Source organism: Sturnira hondurensis, unplaced genomic scaffold, assembly GCF_014824575.4.
Source record: "Sturnira hondurensis isolate 20B ecotype Veracruz unplaced genomic scaffold, ASM1482457v3 Scaffold0012012, whole genome shotgun sequence".
Classification (NCBI taxonomy): domain Eukaryota; kingdom Metazoa; phylum Chordata; class Mammalia; order Chiroptera; family Phyllostomidae; genus Sturnira; species Sturnira hondurensis.
The window spans coordinates 1,590,551-1,605,348 of NW_028084643.1; the positions used below are offsets into that span (position 1 = coordinate 1,590,551).

At 45.0% G+C, this 14,798-nt stretch overlaps 1 protein-coding gene across 4 annotated transcripts in view; it reads right to left on the reverse strand.

Annotated features, from left to right (window-relative positions):
• MOB3B (MOB kinase activator 3B) overlaps nt 1–14,798 on the reverse strand; it is a 194,519-nt gene that overhangs the window by 34,695 nt on the left and 145,026 nt on the right. For 3 of the 4 annotated variants that reach the window (XM_037060626.1, XM_037060627.1, XM_037060628.1), the window contains exon 3: nt 2,788–2,990. In XM_037060626.1, coding sequence (XP_036916521.1) covers nt 2,788–2,990 — 203 coding nt within the window. Of the gene's footprint in view, nt 1–1,007; nt 2,200–2,787; nt 2,991–14,798 lie in introns of those variants that run through there. The other variant, XM_037060629.1, reaches the window with a different exon arrangement.

Here is a 14,798-nt window from a genome sequence, read left to right on the forward strand (position 1 = left end):
TCAATATCTTTTTTGTTTTGGTTTGTGTAAAATGAATATATAATGTCAGACAAGCATTAAAACACTTGCCATTAATATATAAAAGCACTCCAATTAGTCTCCCTGTAGTAATAATTAACAAAGCATAAAGGTAGGAAGGACACTATTTGAAACAAGACAAAGAAATATAAGCTTCTGGGAGGGGACAAAAATGGATACTCTTTGCTCAGCTTCACTGTTAATAATTCTTGGTTAATTTAATTGTAGTTTTTTCCTCCAAAGAGGCTTCTATCTGAAATATTGGGTTGTGAGGGGCCTTTCTGTGACTCTGAGACTTTGGTCAGTGCCTGGCACAGCCAGGTGTTAGAATCTCTGTTGCCTCTTCTTTAGAAAATAACAAAGTTGTCTTACGGCAAAGAGAAAAACTTCCTCTACTTGCTGACTTACACTCAGCTTTGCACTACAGTGGCCTTTATGTTTCTGTATAAGTAGAAACTGATGTTCAGATCTATCCGCCCGATGTTTCTGCTCCTGTAGCTCAGTGCAACCAGAACCGTGCATGCTTGGGAGAGCCTCTTGCTCCTGGTGGACCTTTGGGGAAGGTGTTTCCCCTCCATCTGAACAAGTCAATTGAAGAGAACAAAAACTAAACTACCAAAACCAGAACCATCTCTGGGAGATCAGAGTGGTTTCTCCACTCTCTTCACTTCCACGGCCCCTATCAACTCTTGCCTTTGTCCTTGACATTTTCTAAAATTAGCTTTATCACTCTTTCCAGCATTTTAACTCCCTTGAGCTGTTTGCGCAACCTTTTCTGCTTCAAGTGGCTGTCTACCCACAGCAGCCATTATAGAGGACCAACTAGTAATACTCATTCAAAATGTATTTCAGCTTCTTTCCCCACTAGTTATTCAACCAATTCAGAGACAANGTTTCTCCACTCTCTTCACTTCCACGGCCCCTATCGACTCTTGCCTTTGTCCTTGACATTTTCTAAAATTAGCTTTATCACTCTTTCCAGCATTTTAACTCCCTTGAGCTGTTTGCGCAACCTTTTCTGCTTCAAGTGGCTGTCTACCCACAGCAGCCCTTATAGAGGACCAACTAGTAATACTCACTCAAAATGTATTTCAGCTTCTTTCCCCACTAGTTATTCAACCAATTCAGAGACAACTTAGTTCTTGCCTCCAAGAACTTTCTAGAAAGCAGTTGTAAATAAAAATGAAGAAAATTGGCACTTCTTTAGCCAATGATATACTTCAAGTGTACACAGAAAGTCTTACTTTCTTTCAGAATTCTTGAGTGACACAAAAAATATACATATTTTACCATGTACTCTCATGGCATTGTAACAGATTTCAAGTCCAGGGGTTCTAAAGGAGATATGTGACATTCACCAACATCTTTGCCAGGTTCAGGTACTGCACTGTACTAAACTTGTCTTTGATTTTTTGTGTTTGGATTCTCTACCATCTGGGGTCTTGCTGACCATGAAGGTCCCAGGACTAGCAATTCCTCGAGACAGTAAATGACTCACCCTCCAGCGGCTTACTCACTAATTGATACGAACCAACAGAACATGCACCCCAACTCCCTCCTCTCACACATCACCCTGGGGCCAGGTCCCAGACACCCAGTGTAGCCCCCGGCTCAGAGCCACTGAAATGATTCTAACTAGTTAGTCTCCAACTGGCTTGCCTGCCTTCCCCATTCCTTCCCAGGAAAACCACAACAAAGGCCCATGTCTCCCTGCACCCTCTGCCTCTGACCAACCTGGCTGCTGCCCTGTGTGGCCCCCATGACATAAAGTACCCCTCTCTTGGGATCTGTGAGCGTAACAAACAGTCTTTGGATAGTTTGATTTGTTGGCCTCACCATACACAAATAATAGCAAAATCTATATTTTAGAAACACGTAGATGAAGGGAAAGGAAGATGGTGGAAAAGATGATAGCCTGCCCCGACGTTCTGGCCATCACTCAGATGGACGTGGATGAAACGCAGTTGCTTTATCAGCTACATTTAGTAAAAGTGCCACTTTTACTGTTTCAGGAAAAAAGCGTGATTTTACTGTAAAGCAGTGTATTATACTGGCTACGAAAGTACTCAGCAGAGCCAACTAGAATGAGCTGAGATGGGGCATCCCAGGAAGATACCACATGTTACAAATATGATGTGGTTTTTCAGAGTCCTTGACTTCAAAAGCTCAGATTGAGTCCAACTACAAAAATAATGTATGAAGAAAATAAACATAGTCCCCATTCCCCTAAATGATAATAGTAAAGTTTTATATCAAATGTTCTAGGTCCTACTTATCCTATTAAAATTGTGTCCCAGGGGATTCGGTATGAAAGCAAAGTCCCTGTGATGCTGCACCCCTGTCTGGGCTCCTCTGTCTCTATCACTGGAATCAGAGCTGCCCAGTAGTTGCCACACAATAGGTGTTCAAAATGTATTTACCAACTATGTGCTTCTGATCATCTCTTTTGATAACAGTGTAAGAGACAACGGGAGAGATCAGAGATGTTCATAGAAGAGATTAAGTAATTAGGTGACTGATTTTTGAAGTTGAGAATTAAAGCTACTCCCTTTGGCTGAAACCACCATCATCCCATCATATTCTGCCACCTCTCAGAGAGAAATTTAGAACACTTATCTGGTGGCTGTGGACATCTTGGCATCCTCTGACCTTTAACTGACTTCTTAAGCCTATCGAATTCTGCAGCCTCAGCCAACAACTACCCATTAGTGTGCATTTTGCATGGGTCCTGGGGTGACCTGGGTGCCATTACTGCCTGGTGACACTCACCAAGGGCTCCAGCTCCTTGCGGTCTATGAGGTTCATCTCTGTGACGAAGTAATAGAAGTGTTTGTAGCAGGTGTTGACGTGGGCCTCCGCGCCCATCACAATGACCCGGTCGAAGTGGTGAATGTAGACGTGGACAAAGACCCGGAAAAGGCGGCACAGGATCTTCTTGCAGATCTGAAGGAAGTTCTTGGGGAAGGGAACACCTACAGAAGGTGAAAAAAAGAGAGCAAAACCATGATGGGAAAGCTTCGGCAACCCCCTGAGACCACGTGCGAGGCTGAGCAGCAGTCCCGGACCCAGGCTCCCAGGCCGGCCTGCAGACACCCAGCTGCGTCTGACACCGCCTACAAAATGTGGCTAGAGTGCTGCTAAAATCAAATGCCAACAACCACCAAAAAGAGGGAAGGGGGCCTGGTTTGTATCTTTGGTTATATCTTATTTTGGTATGAATAGATATGTAGTAATACTTATTTTTATATAGAAATGTACACTCTTTCCCCTATTGCCTTTTAATCTTTTCCCCACTTTATAAACCCCAAGAAAGTTCATTCCCTTCTCACCTCTAGTGTAAGAAGATGGGTGGGAGCAGGGTGACGCTACAGGGAGACCGGCACGCCCTGTCACAGGGTACTAGGGAGCGGTGGGGACTGTGGTGGCCGAAACAGCCCCAGCCCACGGGGCCATGTGTGGATGGAGGCCCACAGCCATTACAGATGGTGATTTTTGAGATAATTAAGAAATCTGGAGCTCTGTGTGACTTGCTGCATGAAAAAAATAGCAATTTTAAAGATACCACAGGTCAAAACAAAACATCTTTCTAAGTTAGATTTGCCTGCAGGTTGCCAGTATGCAAATGCTAACACAAACTTTTCATGAGACCCTGAGATACACTGTTCCTGAGGTGGGAAAAAGCAACCAACTTCATAAATACCTCACAGTACATTCACTACCACTCCATTGCCTTGAGGTCGGTAAGAGCTGAGGGCTGTTTTTCATGACTCAGACACCCAGGTTCCCCGTCTGACCATTGCTGTTCCCAGCTTAGGCAGGAGGCAAATGGCAGATTCCCAAGCCTACTTCCTCTCAAACACTGCTTAAGCTCTTGTTGTTTACACTGTCCTTAAGTGGTAACATATTGTTAGGGAATCCTAAGTGAGACACACTTTAAATCCCTACTCTTCTCCTTTTCCAGCTGTATTTGACCTCGCTGACCTCCAGGTTTTCTACACGCAGGGTGCAGATAAAAATTTCAGTGGTTGTGAGGATTAGAAGTAGAACCTGTACAGCTTTGGTTTCCCATCTGTAAAAAGGGGATCATGATAAGGCCTCCCTTGCATGGCTAGGAAGGTGTTAACACGAGTAAAACCCTCCTCCAGTCCCTAAAACAGAGTAAGCATCCATTAAATGGGAATGGCCCCCCTTTTCTCTGCAAGGGAAGCTCACAGCATCTAGCTGTTGCTATAAGGAAAATAATTAACCTTACCAAGAAAGGTAGACACGATCACTGGCCTCTCAACAGAATAGCAGAGCTGTGCTCAGGGCGTGGCCCTGGTCCCACAAAGCCTGGAATTTGCTGTCTGTGCCTCCACAGGGTCCTGGTGGCAGCTGTCTGGTAAGAGACACTCTGTAATGGGATCACCTCGGGCTCCCAGGGCAAGATAAGAGAGACGGTACATGGCTGGCAGTTGGCAGAGGCAGAATCTGCCTCCCCAGGGCCTGGCACTGACACCGGCTTTTCTTCAAAAAAACAAAGTGGTAACATATCAAATGAACCCAGGGAGAGACTTGGCCACAGCTTGGCAGCTGACTGTCTGAGCAACAGATGCTGGGGAAAGGCAGAGGTAGCTGGGGAGGAAGTGTAGGGCAGCCCCTCAGAGAGTTTATAGGCTGTTTCCTTTGCCAAAGAGGGGCCAGTGAAAACCCCTGCTGCAGCTTGGACGAGTGTCTGGCGTCTTCTAAGAAGCTCAAGTTGCAAAGGCGATAGAATCCCCTCTAAGACAAATATGTTCCCATCAGAAGGGGAGTCCTTTAACCACACAGTAACAGTGCCAGCCGACTGACGTATGCTGCCTTTTCAGCCCACCCGTGAAGTGGGCTTCCCTACTCCCATGTCACAGATGGACAGCACTGAGGCTCTGAACCATGGGTTCACTTGCTCCAGGCCACTTAGCAAGTGGCAGGGCTGGGACTTGGACCACGTCAGCTTGCCTCTAAAATCCTAAAGATCGGGTGTGTGGCTCTCTCTGCCAGGGACAGAGGCATAGCTCAACAGCTAAGCACAATGAGGCATTTAAAGGTTACTGTTTGGTGGCACAAAAACACAACTTAAGAAAAGAAAAGGGAGAGAAGGGTGAAAAATGTCCCCACCCCAGGGAGCCACAGAGGTGGCTGGAGGTCGGCTAATATGATCTGCAGTCCTTAAGGAGAAATGTGTTTCCTCTGTCAATGCCTTGAAACCACAGATGTGAGATGAAGGGTAAAAGCCAACATTTACTGAGTACTTACTATGCTCTAGGGACTGTGGCAAGTGCTTTACATGGGTTACCTGATTGAATCCTTAAACAACCCTTAAAGATAAGTACTATTACTGTTTTCATCTCACAGATGAGAAAATAGACTAGCATCACGACCTCTGATACAATCTGAGCTCTTGGCTCTGCCCTCTATTCCACATCTGGTATCTGGCCTTGCCTTTGGCCTTGACCATGGTTTGCTCTCGCTTTTCCCCTTTAGGTTATGGCTGGGAATCATCTTTAGAGTAGCTGAGAGGAGCTGGTTTTGAAGTCTGAAGACCTTCTTTAAAATCCTACCTTTACAACTGACTACTTTGTCTAGGCAAATCACTTCAGCACTCTACTTCATCATGGAGAAAACATTTACTCAGCAATGTTCTTATCTGTACTATGCCTGGCACTTAGTGGGATCTTTGGGTCTAGGTTCTACTTTTGTTATTTCCCACCTGAACTCCTTGGGTAGGTAGGACCTCAAGCTCAGAACCTCTTTGCTCTGGCTGCTAAGTTGGGCCTGAGTCTTCTATCATTGTCTCCCTTACTAGTAATTCATTCTTCTAAATGGAACACTGCAAACAACTCAAGTGAGGATATGCTCAGCATGCACCCTAATCACCCCAGGCCCGCTCTGGAAGCTGAGAAGTCCTAGGCAGGGAGTCTTAGGGAGCCTAGGTTCACTGCTAAGCCAGAGATAAAATCTCAGCTCACAGAACATGAGGTTAAGAATAAGAAAGTTTCATTGCTCCTGGCTCCACAGCTAAAAGGAAGCTCTAAAATGCAGGCTCTTCCTTCCACGTCTTGATAGTACAGGTTCCACGAGGCAGCGAACTCACTGCTCAGATGGCCATTTTCCACCTGCACTTAGTTCAGTACCTGGCTTGTGGAAGAAGTTTAAATAATGTCTGTTTGTTTATTTGAATTGAATATAGTCCAGCAGGAGGAAGAATAAAATGCTAATAAATCACTTCAAATGGACACTGGGCTAGTTCCAAACGGCAGCCTGAACCTGAGGAGGCTGTGCAATGTCTGGGTCTGGGCCAAGGGCCGAGGCTCTTGGTGTGGCCCCTACGGCACCACGGACCTAGCCAGGGCCACCTCCAGCCCCCTCCTTCTGTCAAGTACATAAGATACTGTGGGCCTTCCACATTAGCGATGTTTTAAAAATGACTAATCCTAGGACAACCCTGGCTAAAATAAGAAGGTTAAGAGGTCAAGTATATTTGCAAAAATGCTGCTTTCATAGAGGTTTACAGTATTCCTAAACATAGTGAATGGTCTGAGAATTCTTATAGGAAAAAGTCCTCTTTAACTCTGGAACCTCCTCCCCCCATAATAATTATTGATTTAAAGCACAGAATCTGTAATCAGACATCTCAGGTTTCATTTCTGGCTTTACTACCTATTAACAATATAGCCAATGCAAATGGCTTAGTGTCTGTAAGCCTGTCTCCCCATCTGCAATGAAACAGAGATGTTTATGTTATCTGTAGCTCAGGAGGTTGATGTGAAGATTAAATACACGCATATAAAAGGCCTTGCTAGTGCGTTGCAGATAGTAAGCACTCTTTTGTCAACTTTTTTAGTATCTCACGGAGACCAAATGTTCTTTGTAACATATGTCAGAATGAAATTCCTCTGACATACTTATTTTCAGGACTGTAGTCTTGGTATTAATGCATCAATTCTGAACTCGCAAAGAACTTTAGTGTGGTAGGTACTCAATTAAGCATGGGATTATATTCTGCCTTGAATTACTTTCTATAAATGTCTCACACTTATGTCTTGTATTACTTCAAGTTCCCTGAACAAAGGAACAGTTTCTACTTCTTTTCCACCTTTAAAAGCACCTAGCACAGGGCGAGATAGGGGATACGCATCAATCAAAATCGAATCATAAAAGAGTAGTGATCTTATTTAGTTAAGATGTGAATCCATCGTCTCCTGTCTAGGGGAGGAAAAAAGACTACAGCAGAAATGATAGCTTTCTGCCAGGGCCTGGGTATGGTCTTGGCACGGAAGGCTGCACAGCGCTTTTGGTGTGAGGGGAGGAGAGCTCTGTGGTAAGGACATTTTGATCTAGCTTAGAACGTGGGAAGAAAGAAATCTGAAACTGTTCTCCTTTTAATCATTAAATCTTCCCTTCTTTACCTTACAACGTAGTTTTTCAAATGCAATAGTTAATTTTGCCTTATACTCAGTTAGAAAGTTAATGCCAGACGATATTAACCAGCAGTCTTAATAGGTTGTATGTTTGAAGAATGTGGAGTTAAACTTTGACTAGTCTTGTAATAACCTGGACAAACCATCCGATCCTAATCCCAGACAGATATGTGCTGATGGCACAGAAAACAACCTTTGATCAGAAGGTCTCTTTGTAAGCATGAACTGATCTCTGAGCATCCCCTTTCTCCATCCCACCCTGAGATACATCCTATGACTCTCGGATTCAAGCAGGGAAATTTCAGACTCCAAGAAGTTGGCTCAAGATGAGAAAACATGTTGAGTGTTGCACAAGGAGGTGATGACAACTAGGTGCTAGACAACAAGGATGACCTTGAACCTGGAGGGCCTTGGGTCATGGGATGGGGCTTGGTCTTTGCAAATGGTCAGTACTGAAATGAGTAAGTGAACCTAAAACAGGGCCAGGCTGAGCTCAGATTCCACAGTAGCCCAAGGCAAGAGGCCTGGGTCACTTAGAGGTCAATATACCAAACCAATCACTCGTAGGAGGTTTCAGCAGGGACTTGCTCAACAGTGAGATCCCAAGCAGTGCTACTGTCTGTGGAGTGATCAGGCCAAGGAGGAGACACGCTGGAGAGTTGAGGTGAAGCCAATCAAGGAGGTGAGTCTGTGGGGCCTGAGTCTCTCTGGAAGGCCAGGCAAGGCAGCCCCATCGCTGTCCTGCAGCAACTCTTGAAGACTTGGTGCTCAGTGGGAAACCAGCATCCTACAGAGCCCTGTGGAGTTTATGAATGTGTCTAACCATGGCTTTCTGATCTCTAAGCCACAATCAGTATGAGAGCTAAATCAAGCATGGAATATAATAGTTTGGCAGGGGTGGGGCGCATGCCGATTTGCCTTTGACTTAGTAATCTCCTTTCTCCCAAACAAAAATTCCAGTAATTTATGAGCTTCAATCCATTTTCTTTCTTTCTTTTTCACTCCGTTTCTTCCCCCAAAGCCCCCCGATGCCCTGTTCTGAGCATCCCTGAAAGAAAGGTGTCTAATGGCTTGTGTTTTTTATTATCCCGTGCAGAAGCCACAAAGGGAAAAGCCCCTCCGAGAATGCAGAAATGTTTTGGATGACAGTGCCACATATAGGAGACAAAGGTCCCAAAGTCTGCTGCAGCCCGTTCTGCTTTCCTCATTTTCTCTTTTCTTCTGAAGAAAAAAACCCGATGCTGGGGGGTGAGACTGGTCTGTGGTCATGCTGGGCTGAACATGGGCTGTGGAGGTGTGGAGAGTAAAAGCTAAAAGGCTGTCTGCAGAAACACAAAAGCACTTCCCCCAAACAGCTCAGGTCCACAGCAGCTGGGAGATAGTTCACCTTATTGTCCACCTAGTTAATGCCTTCTTTTTCTGAAGAGCTTAGCTCAGAGGCTGTCCTCATTCCCAGACTCGAGTTCCCTGGCATCTCCTATGTGCTCCTGAAACTTCCCTGAGCATAGACTCCAGATGGTAATTCACACTCTCTGTGGAATTGAGGTCTGCCCTCAGAACTGTACAACACTGGAGGGCAGGGGAGCATCCGGGCTCCGCATGGGTGGATCCTCCATGCCCAGCATAGGGCCTGGAGCAGGAGTGTGTGTGTAATAAATACTTACGAACTGCTGGGTTCAGAGATGAACTCTTATGCCATTTGTTTACTCTAACGTGAAAGCTTGGAAAAGCCAAGGGGTTGTTGGCTCAGGATTTACCAATTCAGTTTGGGTTGCAAAGGGACCTAAATTCGAGTCTGTCTGATTCCAGGGCCTCTGTAGCTTCCATTCGGCCAGGAAACCAGACAGGCCTCTCCTAGCTCCTTTCAGGTCACTCAGTCCCACTGGCAGAATTGAGGAAGCAGAACTTGTGAAAAGACAAAGGAGGAAAAGGGAGGAGGTTTGGTTACTTCCCCAAACGTATGTGTCCTTGGGGTTGAGGATAGTGGCTAAGCGTCTGGCTCTGGAGCCAATTACACTTGGGTTCTCATTCCAGCTGTGGAACTTCCATGCCACTGGCCCTTGAGGACATTTGCACACTTCTAAAAGGCTCAACTACCTTACCTGAGGAGCAAGGATCATACTCCCCAGCTATGGGGAGCTTGCAGGGATTAAACAGGAGCACAGGGCCAGCAGAAGGACTTCAGTAACAGGCAGTTATGTTACTATTATTCTAAAGATGACACTTCCTCATCAAAGTCCAGAGTGGGGGTGGGGCTGCCTTTCTCCACAGGGCAAACTCTTTTCCTGGAAGGAGGTTTGGAGCCAATGTGATATTCAGAAACATCCTTTGAGCTGTCCAAGCAGTTTGCACATGAAACCTAAGGTCCTGGTCAACCCGTTGGGGACCCCTGATGGCATGTCAGTTTACAACAACCAAAAATGCCCACACTTCTCCTTAAAAAGGTTACCCATGTTGGATATCATTTGTCCAGTCCCTTTTGTCTTTGGAGCCCAGCAGCAGGAGTGCACAAGTGAAAATCCCTCCACGAGTCATAAAAGTCACTCATTCTCAAGAGCTCATGAATAAAAACAACATCCCACCCACGTGGGAAAAGAAAACAGCCCTCCTCTGGCAGTGTGGCCGAGAACATAACATTTCCAAAACACTTGCAAAACAAAATGCTATTGGATCACAAGGGAAAAAACAATAGTTAATAACACAGATCTGTTTCTTAAAAATACACATCCTCCCCCTGGTAGTTTACTGCGCTGCCCGCTCCCTGCACATTCTCCTGCCTTCTGTAAAATGTGTACGTGTTTATTTAAGGGAGCCTCCTGCTCTTGCTGATTCCTCCAAACAGATGTTTCGTGTTATCTCAGGGCGCTCCTCAAGAAAGTGTCTGTTCATCATGCCAAGGAAAACAACCCCGTGTAGCAAGACTTTGTTCCTCTGCCTAAAAAAAAAGTCCCCAAACAAGCTAACAGCTGCAGATGGTTAGAAATAAACTGACTACCACTCTGTTCTCCAACTCCCTCTGCCCTGCCCCAGCACCCCCGTGTTACCCTCCGACCTGTTGTCAGTGGCCAGAGTAAAAGAAAGAAAAATACACTAGCATGTGATGATGTGTTCTAAACAGATTGTTAATTCTTTCAGATACGCCATATGCTGGCAGAAGAAGCATTGTTTCAGCCACAGAAAGGACCGACTGTAGATCCAGTGTGCCTGTTGTCACACTTCCCCAGGGCTGCTTCTGGGCGAGACGAAGCCTGCTCCTTATCTGCACCGCCCCCCTCCAGGATGGCTGCCCTCACTCACCCTCTGCTGTCCTCGAGTGGAGTTGGAGGTAGATCAAGACCCACGAAAACCCGAGAAAGGTCTTCATTCATTATGGACTGACAGTAAGAGCCAAATGAGAGAGAGCTAGCTGAGAATATAAGCTTATTGGTAAGCTTATAAGCTAATAAGCTTATTGGTACTGGAAAGTTAGGCAGAAGGACTGGTCCTTTGATCGGAATTTGAAAATGACTCAGCCTCCTTGTCATGGATGATGTATTGTAAATATCTTAACCCACACAACTTTTCTTTATTTACCAGCAGACTGTTTCTTCTGTTATCTGAAGGGAACTGATACCAAATTATGTCTGAATAGTTTCTAAAAGTCTTATCTGAACAGTTTCTAATCTATAAACTTTTCTCCAACCTGAAGCCCCTTCTGTAGCTCAAGTTGCCATCACCTCCTTCCTGGTTGGCTGTACTTCCCCCTTAACTGAGCCCCCTTCCTCCGTTCTTGGATTTCTCCAACCTCCACCTGGCAGGTTGAGGATCTCCTATGTGCACATCTAACCAGGGCATTTGTCTTTCTGCATGGAATTCTAAAGCAGCTTCTTACTGTTTCAAGGTAAAATCGGAGAGATTTAATCAGACAGGAAAGACCCTTTATGATTTCGTACATGTGTGTGCCTCCATCCTCACCTCTGAGTCCTCCCAACTTGCATACAGTCCTCCAGTCCTCCAGAGCTAAGATCCTCTCACTGGCTCACTTCCGGGGCAAACGAGAGCTAAACTCACTAAGTGTGTGCCGTAGTGCCCCTTATCTATGGATACACTCCAAGATCCCCCAGTGGATGCTTAAAACCTTGAGTAGTACCGCACCCTGTATGTACTATGTTTTTTGCCTATACATACATACCTATAACAAAGTTTAATTTATAAGACACAGTAAGAGATTAACAATGATAGCTACTAAGAAAATGGAACAATGTCAATAATATACTATGATAAAAGTTACCTAAACGCGATCTCTCTCTGGAACAACTGATTTGATAACTGAGAGGGCTACCAGGTGACTAACAGGCAAGGGCATGCAGACCGTGGATTTGCTGGGTGAGGGGGTGGTTTGCGTCCCAGTCAGGGCAGAGTGGGCAGCATGAGATTTCATCATGCTCCTCAGAAGGATGCACGATTTAAAATGTATAAAATGTTTACTTCTGGGATTTTCCATTTAATATTTTCATACCCCGGTTGGCCGAAGGGAACTGAAGTGGTGGAAAGGGAAACTTCCAACAAAGGGTCGGGGAGACTGCTGTGTGTGTAATTTACACTTGAATACGATCTGAGCTTGGGCTCACATATCCAAATGCCATAAAGTAAGCTGGGTGTGATGCAGTGGAGACTGTGGCAACCCGGAGGATGCCTTGTGCAGGAAAGGAGCAGAGCCCCTCAGCCTTTGCTGACTGCTGTTGAGCAGGAATGAGGGTTCAGGACTGCTGCACCTTCTGGTCTTTCAAGACCGTCCAGAAGCCTAGATTATAACGTCAAATCTCTTCCTACTTAAATTTTGGTATGTCAAAAATATTAAGAAAAATTTTTAAACATTGTTTTTATTAACATTATTTATTTTTACGAATAGTTAACTCAGCCAGGAAAAGCTGACTGTCTACAAGACAACAACTGCATTTTAATTAAAATATATATTTAAAAAAAAAATAAAACTGGACTTCCGCCAAGATGGAGGCATAGGTGGAAACAATGTGCCTTCTCCCACAACTAAGTCTGAATACAACAAAGTTTTAGTAAACAAAGATGCAGCCAAACAATAGAAAATTGAACTATATGAAGTCCGACAACAACAAACCATTCAACCAGGACCGGTAAGACGGGTGGAGCGAGCAGTGGAGCAGGGTTGGTGAGGAAAGATCCCCCCAACCCAGGTGGGCAGGCAGCCAGGGTAGCATTGCGGACCCAGTGAGAGTGCGGGGCAGCCTGACCTCGGTCACACATTCGCGTGCAGATAAACCAGCAGAGGAGTGAGCAGTGAGGCGGACCGAGCAGGCCCCAGCGGGCGAACCCAGTGAGTGCGTAGGGCGCCTCAGTTGCACATTCACACTGGACCACGCAGCTCCAGCAGCGAGAGGTGGCAGAGGGAACCACCATTGCCCCTCTCTGACCCCGCCCCCACATACAACGTCACAACCCAGCGACTAATGAGTTGCCCGCTCTGGTGAACACCTAGGGCTCTGCTCCTCATACATAACAGGCACGAACAGTCCAAAATATGGCTCAAGAGGAACTCAAAGCCCCAGAGCCAATAACTCTAAGTGAAAAAGAAATAGTGGACCTCTCAGATGCACAATTCAAAACACTGGTAATCAGGATGCTCACAGAACTAGTTGATTATAGCAACAAATTAGAGGAACACATGAAGGCTAAATTAATTGAAATGAAGGGAAATCCACAGGAAACCAGTAGTGATGGGAAGAAAACTGGGACTCAAATCAATGGAGTGGACCAGAAGGAAGAACGAAACATCCAACCAGAAAAAAAGAATGAAGAAACAAGAATTCGGAAAAAATGAGGAGAGGCTTAGGAACCCCAAGGACATCTTTAAACATTCCAACATCCGAATTATAGGGGTACCAGAAGGGGAAGAGGAAGAGCAAGAAGTGGAAAACTTATTTGAACAAATAATAAAGGAGAACTTCCCCAGTCTGGCAAAGGAAATAGACTTCTAGGAAATCCAGGAAGCTCAGGGAGTCCCAAAGAAGTTGGACCCAAGAAGGAACACACCAAGGCACATCATAATTACATTAGCCAAGATTAAAATGAAGGAGAGAATCCTAGAAGCAGCAAGAGATAAGGGGACAGTCACCTACAAAGGAGTTCTCATCAGACTGTCAGCGGATTTCTCAAAACCGACCTTACAGGCAAGAAGGGGCTGGAAAAAAGTATTCCAAGTCATGAAATCCAAAGACCTACATCCAAGATTGCTTTATCCAGCAAAGGTTTCATTTAGAATGGAAGGACAGATAAAGTGCTTCTCAGATAAGATCAAATTCAAGGAGTTCATCATCACCAAGCCCTTATTATATGAAATGTTAAGGGACTTATATAAGAAAAAGAAGATGAAAAATATGAACAGTGAAATGTCCTGGTTAAGTGAAAGGACAGCAAACTCAGAGTTATTAACAGCCACACCTAAAACAAAAGCAAACCAAGAGGACAGCTAGATCAGGAGTGGAACCATAGAAATGAAGAACACATGGAGGGTTAGCAACAGGGGAGTGGGAGGAGGAGGTACAGAAAATAGCATAGACAGTAGGTAGAAAATAGATAGGGGGGAGGGCAAGAATAGTAGGGGAAATATAGAATCTAAAGAACTTGATACACGTGGTCATAAACTAAAGGGGGGAATGGTGGGGGAGGGGTGTGCAGGGTGGAGGGGAATGAAGGGGGGAATAGAACAACTGTAATGGCATAATCAATATAATATATTAAAAAATTTTAAAAATAAAACAACTGAAAAACATCCTGGCAGCAATGAGCACAAGCAACATCTAGATCTTAGTTTCTATACCTTCTTTAGTAAAGGAAATCACGGCCCCTTGGAGAATGGCTGCTGCTAGGGCCGCAGCAGGAAATACACAATGTGGCCTAAAACACCTGGTAGTGCCAGAAAGAAAGGAGATGAGGCCTCCTTCCTCATCCATGGGGTATGCTAGGGGACTTGCTTCCAAAGAGTACAGGGTGGAAAGGGAGGCAGGAAGAATATAGTGGAGAAAAGTAGTAAGCACTACGTTGGCCAGCGATCGAGGTCAATAACCTCAATGATAAGCCATGTTGACAGCTATGCCTTTGAGATCATGTGTTTGAAAATGTTATTTCACCTCCGTGGTCTTCTTCCCATAAATCCATAACCAAAATCAAACCGCTAGAAAAATGGTAAATAAACCCAAATTGAGGGACACCCTACAACATATCTGACAAGTACTCCTCAAAATTGTCAAAGTCATCAAAAACACGGAGAGTATGAGAAAACATTACAGCCCAGGAAAGCCTAAGGAGATAGGATGACCAAGGTAA